At 55.2% G+C, this 15570-nt stretch overlaps 6 protein-coding genes across 6 annotated transcripts; 4 read left to right on the top strand and 2 right to left on the bottom strand.

The window, feature by feature from the left end:
* Window positions 1-148: 148 nt before the first annotated feature.
* Window positions 149-2877, top strand: BU26DRAFT_430268 (uncharacterized protein; the record flags this gene model as incomplete). Its single annotated transcript, XM_033823869.1, has 5 exons — window positions 149-249; window positions 297-423; window positions 476-644; window positions 693-1295; window positions 1343-2877. The coding sequence occupies 5 exons, from the start codon at window positions 149-151 to the stop codon at window positions 2875-2877; spliced, it is 2535 nt and encodes an 844-aa protein (XP_033682028.1).
* A 399-nt stretch (window positions 2878-3276) lies between these two features.
* Window positions 3277-5500, bottom strand: BU26DRAFT_486420 (UBX domain-containing protein). The gene is made up of 2 exons (XM_033825918.1): window positions 5231-5500; window positions 3277-5176 (listed from the first exon to the last, which is right to left on the bottom strand). Exons 1-2 carry the CDS (start codon window positions 5363-5365, stop codon window positions 3770-3772), a joined length of 1542 nt encoding a protein of 513 aa, XP_033682027.1. The 5' UTR covers window positions 5366-5500; the 3' UTR covers window positions 3277-3769.
* Window positions 5501-6223: 723 nt separating this feature from the next.
* Window positions 6224-8330, top strand: BU26DRAFT_506326 (glycoside hydrolase family 1 protein; the record flags this gene model as incomplete). Its single annotated transcript, XM_033826905.1, has 5 exons — window positions 6224-6377; window positions 6557-6901; window positions 6966-7888; window positions 7964-8191; window positions 8244-8330. 5 exons carry the CDS (start codon window positions 6224-6226, stop codon window positions 8328-8330), a joined length of 1737 nt encoding a protein of 578 aa, XP_033682026.1.
* Window positions 8331-8605: 275 nt separating this feature from the next.
* Window positions 8606-10876, top strand: BU26DRAFT_520302 (GMC oxidoreductase). Its single transcript, XM_033829260.1, has one exon. The coding sequence runs from the start codon at window positions 8901-8903 to the stop codon at window positions 10560-10562; it is 1662 nt and encodes a 553-aa protein (XP_033682025.1). The 5' UTR covers window positions 8606-8900; the 3' UTR covers window positions 10563-10876.
* A 916-nt stretch (window positions 10877-11792) lies between these two features.
* On the bottom strand, window positions 11793-14087 carry BU26DRAFT_339859 (L-gulonolactone/D-arabinono-1,4-lactone oxidase). Its single transcript, XM_033822293.1, has 2 exons — window positions 11861-14087; window positions 11793-11803 (listed from the first exon to the last, which is right to left on the bottom strand). The coding sequence occupies exon 1, from the start codon at window positions 13761-13763 to the stop codon at window positions 11985-11987; it is 1779 nt and encodes a 592-aa protein (XP_033682024.1). The 5' UTR covers window positions 13764-14087; the 3' UTR covers window positions 11793-11803; window positions 11861-11984.
* Window positions 14088-14105: 18 nt separating this feature from the next.
* BU26DRAFT_520299 (uncharacterized protein) lies at window positions 14106-15215 on the top strand. Its single transcript, XM_033829259.1, has one exon. It carries the CDS (start codon window positions 14539-14541, stop codon window positions 14944-14946), a length of 408 nt encoding a protein of 135 aa, XP_033682023.1. The 5' UTR covers window positions 14106-14538; the 3' UTR covers window positions 14947-15215.
* Window positions 15216-15570: the final 355 nt, after the last annotated feature.

Genomic DNA, 15570 nt, shown 5'->3' with positions numbered 1-15570 from the left:
TCCATCGCTCCGTGCCTTCGTCTGACCTCCCGGCCGACCGTGGGGTCACATATGAACGCCGCCGGCCCTCTGCGCTGAAGGCATGGCCGCGAACATCGAACAGCTCCACAGGCACGCACAATCCTCCGCTAGCCCGCGCGGGTCGCTAATGATTGACCTACGCAGGCGGGCGCGCTCCCTCGAGGAAGAGCTCACCAGGCTTGCCGACAGCAATGCCTCCGGCGCCGAGCTAGCTGCGCTGCTCCAAGAGTGAGAGATCAGATGGCCGTCCAGCGATGTCTGCTTACCATGGCCAGGTACCGCGCCGCCTGCGAGAACGTCATCTTCGCCGACTTCGAGCACGCCTCGGCCCACGCCGTCGAACAGCAGCTATGGAATGCGCACGTAAAGGTCAATGGCGTCTTCAGGAAAGAGAACCGCTCCGTAGGTCGCATACGTCACAGAAACATGGCGGATTGCTAATGTGTGAGCGCAGCTCAAGCGCAACAAGGAGCGCGTCGTCGAGCTCCGCAAGCTCCAGAAGAACTATCTGCAGTTCATCAAGGCCAGCCAGCGCTTCTACCGCCAGTACGTCCTGAACCTCGACGCCCAATTCGAGGGCATTCCCGAGCTGCGCAAGATCGCCCGCAAGTGGAAGGATGACGGTATGTCGAACAGTATGCTCCAAGAGATGCCCGCTCATTGCACGCCAGCTTCCCGCACCTCCTTGCGCCGCCGCATCCCCGCCTCCTTCAAGAGACAGGTCTTGCAGTCCTGTCACCATACGCTGATCCAGCTGGGCGACCTCTCCCGCTACCGGGAGACCGAGCTCGGCGACGAGAAAGACCGCAATTGGGGTCCGGCAAAGGGATATTATGGTCTTGCCGCCGAGATTTACCCAGAGTCGGGACATTCGCACAACCAGTTTGCCGTCATCGCGCGCGAGGATGGTAATCATTTCCGCGCTGTTTACCACATCTACCGCTCCCTTGCGAGCAAGCAGCCGTATCCCCAGGCTAAGGCGAACCTCGAATTGGAGTTCAAGAGGATCGTGAACGCTTGGGAGAGAGGCGAACTCATCAATAACCACAAGTCTCCGGACGGAAACACCGCTGGACGAGCCCTCATTGCCTGGTTCGTTCGCCTGCACAGCAAGTGCTACAAGGGCGAAGACTTCAAAGAGCACGACGAGTTGGAGGGCGAAGTGCTCAGCCATCTCGCCATTGAGCTCAAAGAGCGCCCATTGGATGCCATTTTGCACAGGATCATCCTAATAAACTTAGCGGCCGAATACTTTGCGACCGTTCAGATGCAAGGTATGCTTACGAATTGCCTGCAGAAAAGTCTATGCTGACGGCACCAGGCTCAAACCCGCCGCCCAATATCTTGCGCACCTATTTCTACTTTCTTCGTCTTAACGTCAAGACATTTTTCACCTTGCTCCAAGTCATGCAGCCGGAGCTCGAACGCCTGTCCGAAGGCGATGATGTCACGCATCATAATGGCGATCGCCCACCACAGCTTTCCGACAAAATCACCGCTGTTGCGCGCCGCGTACTCCCTGGACTACGTCTGTACAGCACGTGGTTTGCCCGCTTCTGGAACGTTCTTGAAGCAAGTCTCGCCGATACATTGTCCAAGGTTGAGGTCCAAGAGTTGTGGAAATCCTATGCTGAAACGTTATCGCTCCTTGCTTCGAGCTTCCCCGCGGATCGGCTCCCTTCGGACAGCTACATGTTGGAAGAAGACACCGACACCATCGGATTCCAGCCTTTGGTTTCGCCGGAGACGCTGAAGTTGTGGTACAATGGTGGCGACATGAAGCAGAAGTGGACCGACCTCGAGCGTAACCACCCCAATATCGAGATGCTCATGCGCATTCGGGATCTGCTAGTTGATGGCCTCGTTTTGACTCAGAACTCCGAAGCGCCGCTAGACTTGGATGGCTCTCGCTTCATCTATCGCGAGGCAGGCCTTCCTTCCGAGCTTCTTGCCAGTCCGAACAACCGCGTTGATGGTTCTCCCGCTATCCCTGCCGAGACAATGGACTTCCCGTTGTTCCCCCAGGAGGCGCCAATCCCGGACGATCAGAAGTCGTACAGCGTTGCTGCAGCCTCGGAATCAGCATCTACTACGCTAGCGAAAGACCCGGCAATGAATCGAATGGTAGATGATTTGGTTGGCCCAGACGAGGGCCTAGATCCGTTGCCCGAAGAGGACGAGAACATTCCGCCTACGCCACCTGAACAGACTTTCGACGACACCACCATGGTCAGCGATAGCACATACGGGCCTACCACTTTCTCTATTAGTGACATCGTCAATACGGTACAGAACTACAAGAGCACGACCGGATCTCCAGCCCCAGCCGCACCCCTGTTTTCCACACCGATGAACAGGGGCGCTTCTTCGTCTTCGATTCGTCAACCTGCAAACCTTCCTTCTCTTCCCGACGGGCAGTGGAACTCCAACTCCATCTGGAATCGGAACTACAGCGGCACCCCTGGCCCTGCATCACCCTTGCTGCCTAGTAGTGTCGACCTGCGTAGCTCGCCCATAAACGGCATGCAGGTATCTGGTTTGTCCGGGCATGCTCGAGGCGACTCTGCGAATTCGCTCCGCAGCTCAGATGTCACTATCCCCGCTGATGTCCGAGCTCCACGTCCCGCCTCTGGAGGTCTAGGCAGTGGCGCCGCTTGGGGAAACCCTGCTGCTCACTGGAGCTCTGTTTACGGCAACGGTTCTGTCTATGGGAACAGCGCCAACATCAGCAACTACCAACTGCCCGGTACCAATGCCGACTTCAACCTCGCGAGCCCGTTGCTCTGGAACAGCTCGTATGCTGAGAGGGGGCACAGCTCTTACCGTCACACACCGCCAAATGGCCAAGCTGGTTGATTGGCGATTGTTTAGCCTTGACTGGCTGAGCATCGTCACCTTTTTACCATGTGCCGCCTGACATCCGCGCTTCTAAGCTTGCACCTTATAGACGCTCGATCTTCCCGTAACCCAGCACACTCAGGTGATGTCCACCTTTGGGATCATCGACGTTGAAAGCCATGCCAGGTTAGCGTTTGTTACAGCCCTCGCCTCAGCACTAGCCATACACGCGCCCGCTGGGTAGCTGGCTTGACCGAGGAAGTGGATACGTTTAACAAGAGAGCTTCTCTGTGAAGCGAGGAAACTGGTCGGGATTGATTTCGTCAGACTCTCGTGTGCTTTATCACAACTTTCGCTTTTTGCCCTAACACGTGGATTGCTAATTGATGATGGACCCGTGGACTCAAAAGGGTGGCTGAAGATGAGACGAAAAATTGGGAATCATATTTGCTAAGGCTTGATTTTCATCCAGATTGGACACTCGCCTTCATCGGCGATACGTCCGCTCCCGCAGTCTAGTCAAACTGGGGACGGAACAGGTCAACGCCTTGGTCAGACACACATTTGCTACATGCTCGGGTCTACGTTTATAGTGCTTAACAGGGAGTTCTGCGTCTACGTCTGTCTTAGGTGCGTATGTGAATGGCTGTGTGACCGCTCCGACTTCAGCCAACGCACACCAGGATTCTGAGATCACATCATGGGATGAGCAAAGTCCATTATGCATTTGATGTTCCAAACCCTTTCCATGATGTCTTGACCCGTAATCAATCTATCAGCGCCTCGATGTAGAGTGATCAATCATACAAGCATCCACATCATGATTCCGGGTCGAGAGAAAGTCCACCAAATGCCCAATCTAGCGCTAATGCGGAGTTCAAACGCCGCCCAATGCAAACCACCGTGTCCTTTACTCGTCTTCCTCGTCGTCGGACTCGATATCGGTGCGCTCCACAATCAGATTTCCACTCCTGCCTATCCGCTCCTTGATTGTACCTCCGCCCTTGACATCGTACACCTCGCGCGGCATCGGCGAGACGAGCTGGAACTTGTACTCGTGCTCAAATCCCTGCGGCTGTTCTACACCCTCAAAGCTCTCTCCAGACTGCAGGACGTCGTAGCATTCTACAAAGGCATACAACTCCTCAATGCCAGAGTCAGCAGAGAACTTCCGTATCACACGCTCCGCATTCGGCATCCGCAGACTAATCCGCACAACATCCTTCTCCTGCGAACCCGGCTCGCCGGGTATTAAAGAGGCCCGCCACTTACACCACTGCGCAAGATTTTGCTCATATCGTTCTGCGGCTTGTTGGCGCTCGAGCGCTTCTTTCTCCTCGCGCGCTTTGCGCTCTGCCTCTTCGCGCTTCTTGCGTGCGCGCTCGCGGTCCACGGCTAGTGAGCGCTCGTACGCGCTGTCTTGCTCCTGGCGGATGTTACGGGTAGCTTGCTGTTCTGCGCGCTGGGCGCGGACGCGATTCAAGGGCTCTGTGTGGGCCTGCATTGCTTGGCGGAGCTTGGAGACGAATTGGCCTGGCGGGGTGGGGCCGGTGACGCGGGTTGCGACCCCCATTGCTGTTGAGGAGACCTGCGGGGTGTGCACTATTAGCCCTGCGAAGGGGAACTTTGTGCAGTTTAGCGCGGAGGAGACTTGGTATGCTTCAGAGTCCTGGACGTTGCCTGCCCAGAGGATGATGTTGTTGTCCGGGTTGCGAATGAAGTCGACTACTTCCTGCGAGAGGAGGGTGTCCCGGATAAAAGAAGCGGTTTCATCGTGCTCGGGCGATATGAGGATCACGAGCAGGAATTGAAGGTTCTTCTTTGCGAGGTCGAAAGCTTGGGCGTAGCCGCTCTCGAAGAAGGGCAGGTTGTGGGACCCATATTCTTCCTCGAATTCGCGGATGAAGCGCGCGGCCGTATCCCTCGGATTCAGCGGCCGGCGCCCGCCCGTATTACTGCGCGACGCCGGGTTGGTGACGTTGCTCGCTGTGAGAGTTCCCCAGTACCGCCGGAGTGGTGGGAAAAGCCATCCCATAAATCGGAAATATTTTGAGAGTAGCGAATATACCAGGCTGAAGGGCGCAAAGAGGATAGCAAGGAGGAGCGGGGCGGGGGTCGTGACCTGACTCTCCGGTTGCGGGACGATTCGAGGCGCCGGGTCCAACCGTCGTCTACTCGACGTTGACGAGCGCGGCGACGATGTGAAGCCATTTAGGAGAGTTTCCTGTCGGCGGGCATCTTGCGGTGGAGTAGCGTTTACGGCGGCAGCTACGGGGTCTTCTGCGGGTTCACCGTCGAAGAAACGGGCTATCGCTATCTACAAATCGTAAGCTTGGGCTTCAAACGGCTCGATCATCCCGGCGTTAGCTACCTGCACATTCCATTGGCACCTTTGCAGCAGCGGCACGGCATCCTTGACCTCCTGGTTGGTGACGGCGGTGAACTGCTGCAGCGCGAGCTGCTGGTCCTCGGTAAGTTGCGCGATGTCGACTCCGGCGTCGGCCATCTTCGGAGGTCTGCTCGCTCTAGTCTCTAGGTGGGTCTTGACTTCTAGTTTCGTGACGGAGATTGTGGTGGTGCAGGTCGGAAAGGACTGTGGGAGGACAGATGATCGAATTGTTGGGTGCCTTGGGGTCCGACTGATGATGGAAGTCCGCCGCGGAGAGCTATCGCGGGACAGGCTAATCTTCGGCCTGCCACGTGACGCTAGAGCGAATACAGCTAGCCTGGAGCTGGTCCGTGCAAGCACCTGTGGGAAGACTACTCGTTGAATGCTGAGGAAACGGTCCTTAAGCGTGTGCCGAGGTTCTGCTTGGTATGCGTGAATCCTCTGGCGAATTCCTTCTACGATCGTCCCCAACCTCCCGCTACTGTAGCCGCACGCAAAAAGCCCGAGAAGAAGCAGAGACAGGCTCTGCAGAGCCGCATACCAACTTATCGTCTCACCTTTCATCACCCAACGCCCGCCAAATCATACCTTTAGATTGCTGACCAAAGGTGCATCGTTTCTGGCCGGTGCGCCCTTGAACCCGCAGCGATGCTCGTCGCCCTCTACCCTGTCGGTATACATCCGGCCCCTCAGCCCGGGAAGCAGAGATGAATCAGCCTGCAAACGTGCCTCGTACTATATTCATCCGGACCGCGTCATTCCTACACCATATACAGCAGGAGCTGTTCGGCTTACCCCGCAGATCATTGCTCGTTTCTCATTGCCATGCCCTTCCCCGCAGCCCTCCCGCCAGTAACAACCTCTGGAACATTGCGTGCCCCTCCTGATCATATGGCGGCCAGGTACAAGTAACCTTGAGTTCCCTGTTGCCAGCATGTTGTGAGCCTCATCCGTCCCGCTCCAAAAAAAAAAACCATGGCGCGGAATATGGTGTTTGCCCTGCTGTTAGCGGGTTCGCAGTTTGTTGTTTCTCAGAATGCGACTGCTCCATCCACTGGAACTGCGGTTGCAAGCTCAACAACTACTGGTGGTGCTACATTTACGACTAGTGTAGAGCTTTCCGTCGAAGGTACGTCGAGGCGCTGGAAGCCAGCATGGTTCACTTTCAACGGCCCAACATCATTACCATATCACTTCGCCTCAAAGCCCAATTTCTGAATGCGATTGTCCCAAATGCAGTTTTGCAATCGGCCAAAACATGCTCCCCAAGGCTTCGTGGTTTCAGAGTTCATGTCTAAACGCTCTCAGATCTCTGGGACCAATATGTTGGTCCCGTCTCGACCTTCTCTATCAACACAACAGTCGAGCCTACGCCAATCCCTTCAAGCTCGCTTATACCACCCCCGTCGCTTTACTACTCACCCTTTCCCACGGGCCAGCAAGTCCCTCTCCAGACAAAAAACGAAAGCTGGAAGTTTCCGAAGGATTTCTGGTACGGTGTTGCCGGTGCTGCGTATCAGATCGAAGGCGCAGTCAAGGCTGAGGGACGTGGACCAAGTACATGGGATGTGCTTACACACCGTGTCGCAAATTATGTGGTGACGAATGAGACGGGTGATGTCGCTGATAACAACTACTATCAGTACAAAGAAGGTCAGCAAGCTTTCGCAGGATTTGAATTCATATTAGATGGAACTACGTGCTAATGGTCAACTAGACATCGCACGTATAGCCGCGCTTGGGGTCAACACATACTCTTTCTCTATCTCGTGGTCTCGAATACAGCCCTTCGGCACCGGCCCAGTCAACGAGCAAGCGCTAGCCCACTACGACGATGTCATTGATACCTGCCTCGAGTACAACATCATACCCATGGTTACGTTGTATCACTGGGATACGCCACTCTTCCTCCAGAACTCGTATGGCGGATGGCTCGACTCCAAGATCGTCGATGACTTCACCGAGTACGCACGTATCGTCTTCAACCGGTACCACTCGAAAGTGCAATATTGGTTTACAGTTAATGAGCCTATCGTGTTCTGTGGATTCTATCCATTACCGAAGAACTACTTCAAGAAGACGGACATCCCAGATATCCAGCAAAAGTATTACTGCGGCCACAACGTCCTGCTAGCGCACTCCGCCGCTTACCATATCGGCAAATCGCTCAACTCGTCCCTAAGCATCTCTGTGAAGCATAACGGAGGCTATAAGATTCCGCGCACAAACAGCTCTGAAGACGCGATTGCAGTACAGCGCGCATGGGATTTCAATGAAGCGTGGTTTTCCGACCCACTCTTCCTCACGGGCGACTACCCGAAGTACTTGAAGGAGTATCTGGATACATTCTTGGACCCTTTTACCGACGAGCAGAGAGCACAGATCAACGGGACATCAGATATCTACGCACACGATGCATATACGAGCGACATCATCATGGCACCGGATAGCGGGATTGATGCATGCACGAAGAATGAAAGCCACCCTTTATTCCCGTCGTGCTATAACACAACAAAGCTCTACGCAAACGACTACTGGGCCCTCGGGCCTGCGGGAGATCCAGGGACGCCTTGGCTGGTTAAGGCTACGGACTGGGTGCCAGCGTTTTTACATTACATGCAGGATACTTGGAAGCCAAGGGTACGCCGTCTCTTCCTACCACCTAGTTCCCCCCCTCAGGGTCTTCAAAAGCCGTGGTAACTTACAGTGTTACAGGGCGGTGTCGCCATCACCGAGTTCGGCATAAGTGAACCCTTCGAAGCGCTGAAGACCAGTCTTCCCACTATCGTCATCGACCCAATCCGCTCAAAATACTACGTTGACTACCTTGAAGCTATTCTCATGGCGCTTTCCGAAGGCGTCGATGTGGTGGGGACGCTGGCGTGGAGTATCTACGATAACTTGGAGTGGAGTTCGGGTTACGGTGTCAAATTCGGGATCCAGGTGAGTCCTGTTGCGGGAATATAGAGATGGACGAATACTGACGAAGAGATAGTATGTGAACCTCACCACACAGGAGAGGTTCTTCAAGGCGAGCGCGTTCGAGTATGTTAACATGTTTAATGTCTATTTGGAGAAGTGAGGGAAGATGAGGACGGCAGACTAAGTGGTTTTATAATAGCGGACTCTAATAGTCACTAATCCGCGCTTCTAGCGCCTAGCTCCTAACTACTGTAATGATGGCTCTTTGCTTGTCTTGTTAACCTTCGTACCTAGGTGACTCGCACGTGTGTGCTTGACCTGCAGAGCCAAAGCTAATACCGACTAAGGCTAGCTCGGTGGGGCTAATTCACACACATCTGCGTCACCCTGCATTTAACATGCATCTTACTGCCGCCTAACTCTTCCGCGAATAATCTCCCGCAAACGTTATGTCAGATCAGGAGGCCTTAAGCTTACGGCTTACCAAAGGTCGGTCGAGGATACGTCAGGCCCGTTCTTGGCCTATCGAAGACGGATTGAGAAGATGGCAGAACCGAGCTGAGCCAGACCCCGGAGTCTTGCTGCAGCACCGATTCAGTACCGTGGGTATAAAAGGGAGAGGTATGGAGTTATGTGGCATGCTTAAGCGCGTTCCTTCCATCCCGAGTCTCATCGTCTTCATAGACAACCAGCCTCTTGTTCCGCACACTTCAGGACGCAAACCGCCACGATGACCGCCGAAACTAGAGAATTCGACTATATTGTTGTAGGGGGAGGAACCGCGGGCGTGGCAATAGCTTCCCGCCTCAGCCAATACCTCCCATCCGCGAAAATCGCCCTCCTGGAAGCCGGTCCCAACGCCGTCGACAACCCGAACGTCACTAATCCGAATAACTTTATGCACCTCATCCCAGAAGGAATCATTGTAGACTACTCCACTACGCCTCAAGAGCACTGCGATAACCGCCAGTTTCCCAATTTCGCCGGGCGCATGCTCTCCGGCGCCAGCGGCGTCAATGTTGGCGTGTGGATGCGCGCATCGAGCACGGATTATAGGCTAGTCGCAGAAAGAGCTGGGAATGAGAGATTTGGGTTCGACAATATGGTGAAGTACTTTAAGAGGGCGGAGACGCATTGGGATAAGGAGGCGGATCCGAAGTTCCATGGGTTTGATGGGCCCGTGCATACGGTGGGTGGGAGGAAGTATCCGCTGCGAGAGGTTGTGAGAGAGAGCTTTGAGAAGATGGGGCATAGGTATAACCCAGATGGGACGAAAGGAGATCCAACTGGCCTGACGGACTTGACGCAATGCTATCGAGCGACGTCTGAGTCGAGCTCTGAACGGCAGCATAGCGGGAAGGTGTATGATTTGACGAAGGTTCACATCCGCTGCGATGCGCCGGTTGCTAAGATTCTACTCGACTCCGCAAAACGCACGACTGGTGTTGAGCTTGTCTCGGGCGAGCGCCTCCATGCGAGAAAAGAAGTCGTCGTCTCTTGCGGTGCTCAGAAAACGCCCCAAATTTTGATGCTCTCTGGAATCGGTCCGCCCAGCGAGCTCTCCAAACACGATATCCCGTTGCGCATCGACTCGCCTAGTGTTGGCCAGAACTTATTCGACCACTCCTCCCTCATGCAATACTTCAAGCTCAAGCATCCGGAAAGAGGCCTTTGTCTCCCGTTCGATGGAAATATGCGACCTGAGTATGGCCAAGGATTCCCATGGGAATTCCATCTCTTCTCGCACATCCCGCCATCAGAACTCGGACCTGTCCTCGCACAGGACGATGCCGGCGTCGGTGCCGCACATCCTCATCTACGAGATAAACGCTGTCATTACTTGAACATACCGATGTACTTCCCCATCCTCGCAACCCCAGAATACAACCCCGACATCGTCATGGGCGACGGCAAGCACGTCGCCTTGACATCGCTGCATCTTCTCCCCATCTCGCGGGGCACCGTAACACTCCAGTCCGCCAACCCCTCTGACAACCCGGTGGTAGACCCACGTTACTTCTCCACACCCACAGATCGCTACATCCTCCGGCGTGCTGTGCGCACCATGCTCCAGCTTACGGAGACCGAGCCCTTGGCCTCAGAGCTCGATGGCGAGACACCTCCCGCGGATCCAAACTTCCCACCTTTGACGAGCAAGAGCTCAGATGAGGAGATTGATAAAAGGATTAGGGGTTGGGCGGGTACGATATATCATGCGATGGGGACCTGTGCGTTGGGGACGGTGCTGGATAGCGAGTTTAGGGTAAAGGGGGCGGAGGGCCTGAGGGTATGCGATGCGAGTGTGTTTCCGGAGCCGATTGGAGCGATGCCGAGTCACACCGTGTATGCATTAGGGGAGCTGTGTGCAGATTTGGTCGCGGGCAGGGTGTAAAGGCCCTCTCCACACTTCTGCGATACAACAGAAGGGACCATAGATGGCCGGGTAGACTTTACTGTGCAGTCGATCCAAGCTAGTCACATGCTCCGTTTCTCTGACCGAGCAGCACGAAAACGAACAAGGATACAATCGGTGAGGTTGGAGTAAGCTTTCCGCTACCTGACGCCACTGCGCGCCATCTGTGCTAGCTAAGTCGTCATTCATCACGCAGTTGGCTGGTTATGCGCTGTTTTGCTATCGTCGATATATAGACCCTGCATGGATGTGGTAGGGATTAGCGCCTTCTCCACATCACAAGACTATCAAGGTTGTGCCAACCCCGCAAGAGCCCTGTGCATATTGCTTGTTTGGTCAATCATTGTGACCGACATTTCCGGTGCGGAAGGCATGGTACTATGTAGGAGATGAAAGGCCGCGGGGACGTGATGTTAAGGCTTGATGGCGGGGACAAGAAAGGGCGATGATGGATTGAATTGAATCGTGCTTGATGAACGACCGACGTGTGGACGATACCAAAGACCGCTCCTAGCATATGCGAGACACTACATTTGCAAATCCACAGCCGTCACCTTGAGACTCGCCACTCAGACCCTGTGCGCTTAATTTATCATGTGCGCGTTAGCTGCCGTCATTCCGCATGTGCTTCCTCGTCGATCATCCCACGACTGTACCGCAAGAGAAGATATAAGAGGATCTCATTTCGACCCTATTCCCCATCTTGAACACTCTAAACTCCAAGTCACCCCCAAAAAGCACTTCCTCATCTACACTTCCACCATCGAACCACAACTACGACAACTACAACATCAACCATCCCTTCCCAACCACGACAATGCACTTCCGCAAATCCTCCCTCACGCACCCCTTCTCTACCTCTCATCGCACCTCCCAGGAGAAGCCCACGCGCTCGGACTCCATCCCTTCCGAACACCCTACCGCCCGTCGACATTCCTTCTCGCCCTTCAAAGGCTGGACCAAAGACTTGATCTTCGCTCGCACCAGTCCAGATACCGAATACAACTTCGCAGGCACAAATCCGCGACGAAGGGGGATGGCACAGGACCACAATTTTACGGAGTGTTCGCCTAAGAGCTGGAACGGGGGGCAATGAACAAACGAAGTGGGGTATGAGAATATGAGAGGGAATATCGGGAAACGAGCTTGGGATGACATGACGATGGATGGTACGGCGTCTGGTTGACTGGAGCTCCAAATTGAAGGAGGGGGTTGTTTATCTGGCATGCGGTTTCTGTTAGCGGGAGTGTGCAATATAATTCAATAAGGTCGTTTACGATGTAAGGTTGAAAAAGTCGATATGTGGATAACTTCTTCGAAAGGCTTGCCACGTAGATGCACCCCCTTTCCCCTTCTATGCTACAGTGAGTCGCTTCAGAAGCATCTTCTTAAGAACTTCCTCTACATCTTGTTGAATACACTCGTCCCGCTGAGCGCCACATCCGAGTTCTCCCTTATCCTGCTCTCCACGTCCGGGCTCTCCAGATCTTCCCTCAAACTCTCTAGCAATACGCTAGACTCGGCTTCCGCGCCTGCCATCAGGTCAAAGCTCTCTCCGCTCTCGCTGCCATTCTTCTCGAAGATATCTACACCGCCGTCGTACCATCTTGCTTGCTCGCCAATCCAGTCCGTACCACCAGTCCTGCGCTCTCTCCGTACGACTTCTTTCTCTTCGAGCGGGAAGGCCGGGAGTTCCGTTTTCGACGGGAGGATGTTGCGCCGGTGCCAGGCCCCGAGGAACATGCCTTCGGGGTCGACTTCGTTGCGTACGCGGAGATATTCGTTAAGGTCGTCGGGATAAGCCTTGGAGAGATAGGAATGATCTACTGATTGGAAGTTCTTAGCCCAGTGTGGACGCCCATTATATTCCTTCATCAAGTGCTCGAATGCTTGGTAGTAGCGTTCGCGACATGGAGGATCTTGGCCGTAGGGGCGATAGAGAGTGGCGTTGAGGTACAGAGCAGGCGTGTCGGGGTAAGAAGTGTCCAAATACGGCCGCGGCGTATGGCCCACTGTGTTTGAGACGCGAACCTCGATGGGTGAGTGAACGTAAAGCCCCTTTGTGCTGAAGGGAATGCCGGAGCCATGCTCATCGCCGTGCAACCAGTCGGTCAGGCGTGTGAGGGCTTCGGGGCCTTTCGAGAGGGGTATGCTCCATTCGTTCACAAACTGCGAGTAAAGACAGTTCATGAGCAATCCTGTCCGCTGTTCTTCGATTGCGGTAATCGTGGAGCCATCTTTGAACCCATATTGCATGCCAAAAACGAACCACTCCACCCACGGCAGGAACCGGGGGACGTACTGAGAAATCCAGAGCAGGACGTGGTAGGTGTGGTATCCAACGCTGCCGCCGTACCAATTGTATTGGGGCTTGACTGGAGGCTTCGTTGACTTGTCCGCGGTCCACACGATAGCGCGGCGCATGTACGGCAGCCACCAGACGCGCACAAATTCGTGCGAAGTCCAGAGACCCGTCTCCCACCGCGAGAGAACATCCTCAATCGGCAGTATCGTCTGTACCCACTCAATATCGCAGCGGTCCGTCATCTGATATTCTATCTCCACGATAATGCCCAATGCGCCGAGAGACACCAGAGCGGCACGGAAGAGGTCTGGAGACTGGGTAGGCGAGCATCTCACTGCCTGGCCATTTGCGAGCACGATGCGCAGGCTTCGGGCGTGATCGGAAAGCAGGCCGTGATTCATGGAGCTGCCGTGCGTGGCCGTCGCGATGGCGCCTGCCAGCGACTGGTCATCGATGGAGCCAAGATTGGGCATTGTGAGGCCATAGTCCTTCGCCACCAGATTCAGACCATGCATTCGGATGCCGGCCTGCACCGTCATCGTCTTCTGCTCCTTGTTTACGCTCAGCACCTGCCTGTAGTCGTCCAAGTTCACCATCCACGCCGAGGTACAGGTGAGGTCTGACGGCGAGTGTGCGCATCCGACTGTGACGACGCGCCGGCGCATGCGTCGCGCAAGCGTAACGATCTTCTGGATCTCGGCGAGGCTCTGTGGGCGGATATACAGCTCCGGCCGCGAGTGGAAGGTTCGCGCCCACGTGTGGTGGACGTGCGACTGCGATGCGCGGAAGGGGACGTCGGGGTCGAGCCTCTCCAGCTCAATCGTGAACCGCGGAGGCATGCTGAGGTGGGAGGGCGGCGAGTGCGCCATCGCCATGTCGGAGGGGGCTGGCGGCCTGCGCGGTGCGATGGCCTTTTCGGCGGTCTGTGAATGTCAAAGTCGGGATGACGTTGATGGACGCCCCGCGGCGGGTCAAGGCGTGTTTCCAGGGACCGTAGTAGAGGGGCTCAGGTGATGCGGACGACGGCGAGGCGCATCCAGAAGGCTAACTGAGCTACAGCGATCGGAGCGCTCGCCCATGCGGCGACGTTAGTCGGGGTGGACCGAAGCGTGGAGGGGGAGCGGTGGTGGGGAGCGTGCCGAAAGCGGTCTAGCGGCCGAAATTGGGACACGGGCCGAGGGGTACCTGCGTCACTCGCCTCTGCTTCCACCGTCTCAGGGCTTCGTTCGGGTCATTCCTACACCACAGGTCAGCGCAATCGGCATTTCAAGCTGTGGGCTATAGTAATCGTCCTCTACAAAGGTTAGCGGAGTTGGGCGTTACTCGGTCAACACGGACTCGTCGCACTCCGACATACCTAGGACCTTCTCCGTTATACTACTGGGTCGCCGGCATTCTCTGACAGCTAGAATGGAAGGCACACCCCAAGCCACCATGGGCGAGAGAGTACACCTGGTTGATCTAGAAGTAGCGGTACAATCGCAGACAGGAGAGTGGATTCTTGCGGGACGGAACAGTCAGAGATTCGCACGTTGTCTCTTTCACCGCTTCGGCCCTCGCTAAGCACCGGAAGACAAGAGTCCCAAAGCTCCAAAACCAAAAAGGCCAAGCAGCTCTGCTCTACCTCAGCATCCGAACGAATCAACCGCAATGGCAAACGACCAAACCCCCGTGGATCGCTTTCTCGCCGACCCGAACAACCTCACACTCCTCGGCACCAGCACCTGCCGCGCCACCAACACCGAGTGCCCCATCTGCCACGAAGCCTCCCCTCACTCCACCGAATCTGACACCCAAATCGTCAAGACAACATGCGACCACACTTTCCACCGCGAGTGTCTCGTTACATGGCTGCAATCTCTTAAGAACAGGGACGGCACTTGTCCAAGCTGCCGAGCTGTCCTCTACCGCGGCTTGTCGACGGCGCGACTGACGGACCAAGAGATGGAGGAAGAAAATCGGGAGCTTGGGTTGCTGATGGAGCAGGTTCAGACGCAGTTAGCCATGGTCGGGGAGAGACTTCGCGCCCTTCGGTCCCGACGTCGATCGCGCAATTGAGGGCCTGGGCTATTTCTGAACCTGGAGGAAGCATTTCTTCAGTACTGATCTAGCTATCCAAAGGAAGAGGGACACCGAGCGCTTGAGGCGTGTAGGGCTGGCTGTTTACGACCGACCGGCCTGCTCGAAGTATTCTCTTCCAGTGAGATTACGGCCGTGTGCTGTGGTCGCTATGGGCGGAGTGGAGTAATCCACACTCCGCCCTTACTCTAGAGTTGCTAGCGGCTTGCTCAGCCAATAATGACACGCCATTGCCAGCTACGTTTACCTATATTACTAGATTTCGTAATTCTCACATTATATTTTAGCTCATTATAGACCAAGAATTGGGTTTTACACTCTCCAAGTACGTATGGAGTTATCTTCACTCCGCTCATGCCGACTACTTGCCATGTTTGCGTCACACCGACCGGATATCCTACGTCGGCCACAGTAAGCTTTTGAATTCCATAATTTTCGTCTGTCTTGCCATACGGCTCTAGCAAGCAATCCCCTAGGTCCAACATTCGGGGCGGCGCCGGAATCAGCAACAGGTGTGTCCCAGCGGCCGAGGCTGTTCTTCATGATGGTGCTGATGTGGCGACGACAACTGGCAGGTGGTGGGCTCAGACTTGCGTTGCGGCG

The sequence above is a fragment of the Trematosphaeria pertusa genome, assembly GCF_010094035.1.
Source record: "Trematosphaeria pertusa strain CBS 122368 unplaced genomic scaffold BU26scaffold_9, whole genome shotgun sequence".
Lineage (NCBI taxonomy): Eukaryota > Fungi > Ascomycota > Dothideomycetes > Pleosporales > Trematosphaeriaceae > Trematosphaeria > Trematosphaeria pertusa.
The sequence above is the reverse complement of the archived record's forward strand: the minus strand, read 5'-3'. Positions and strand labels throughout refer to the sequence as shown.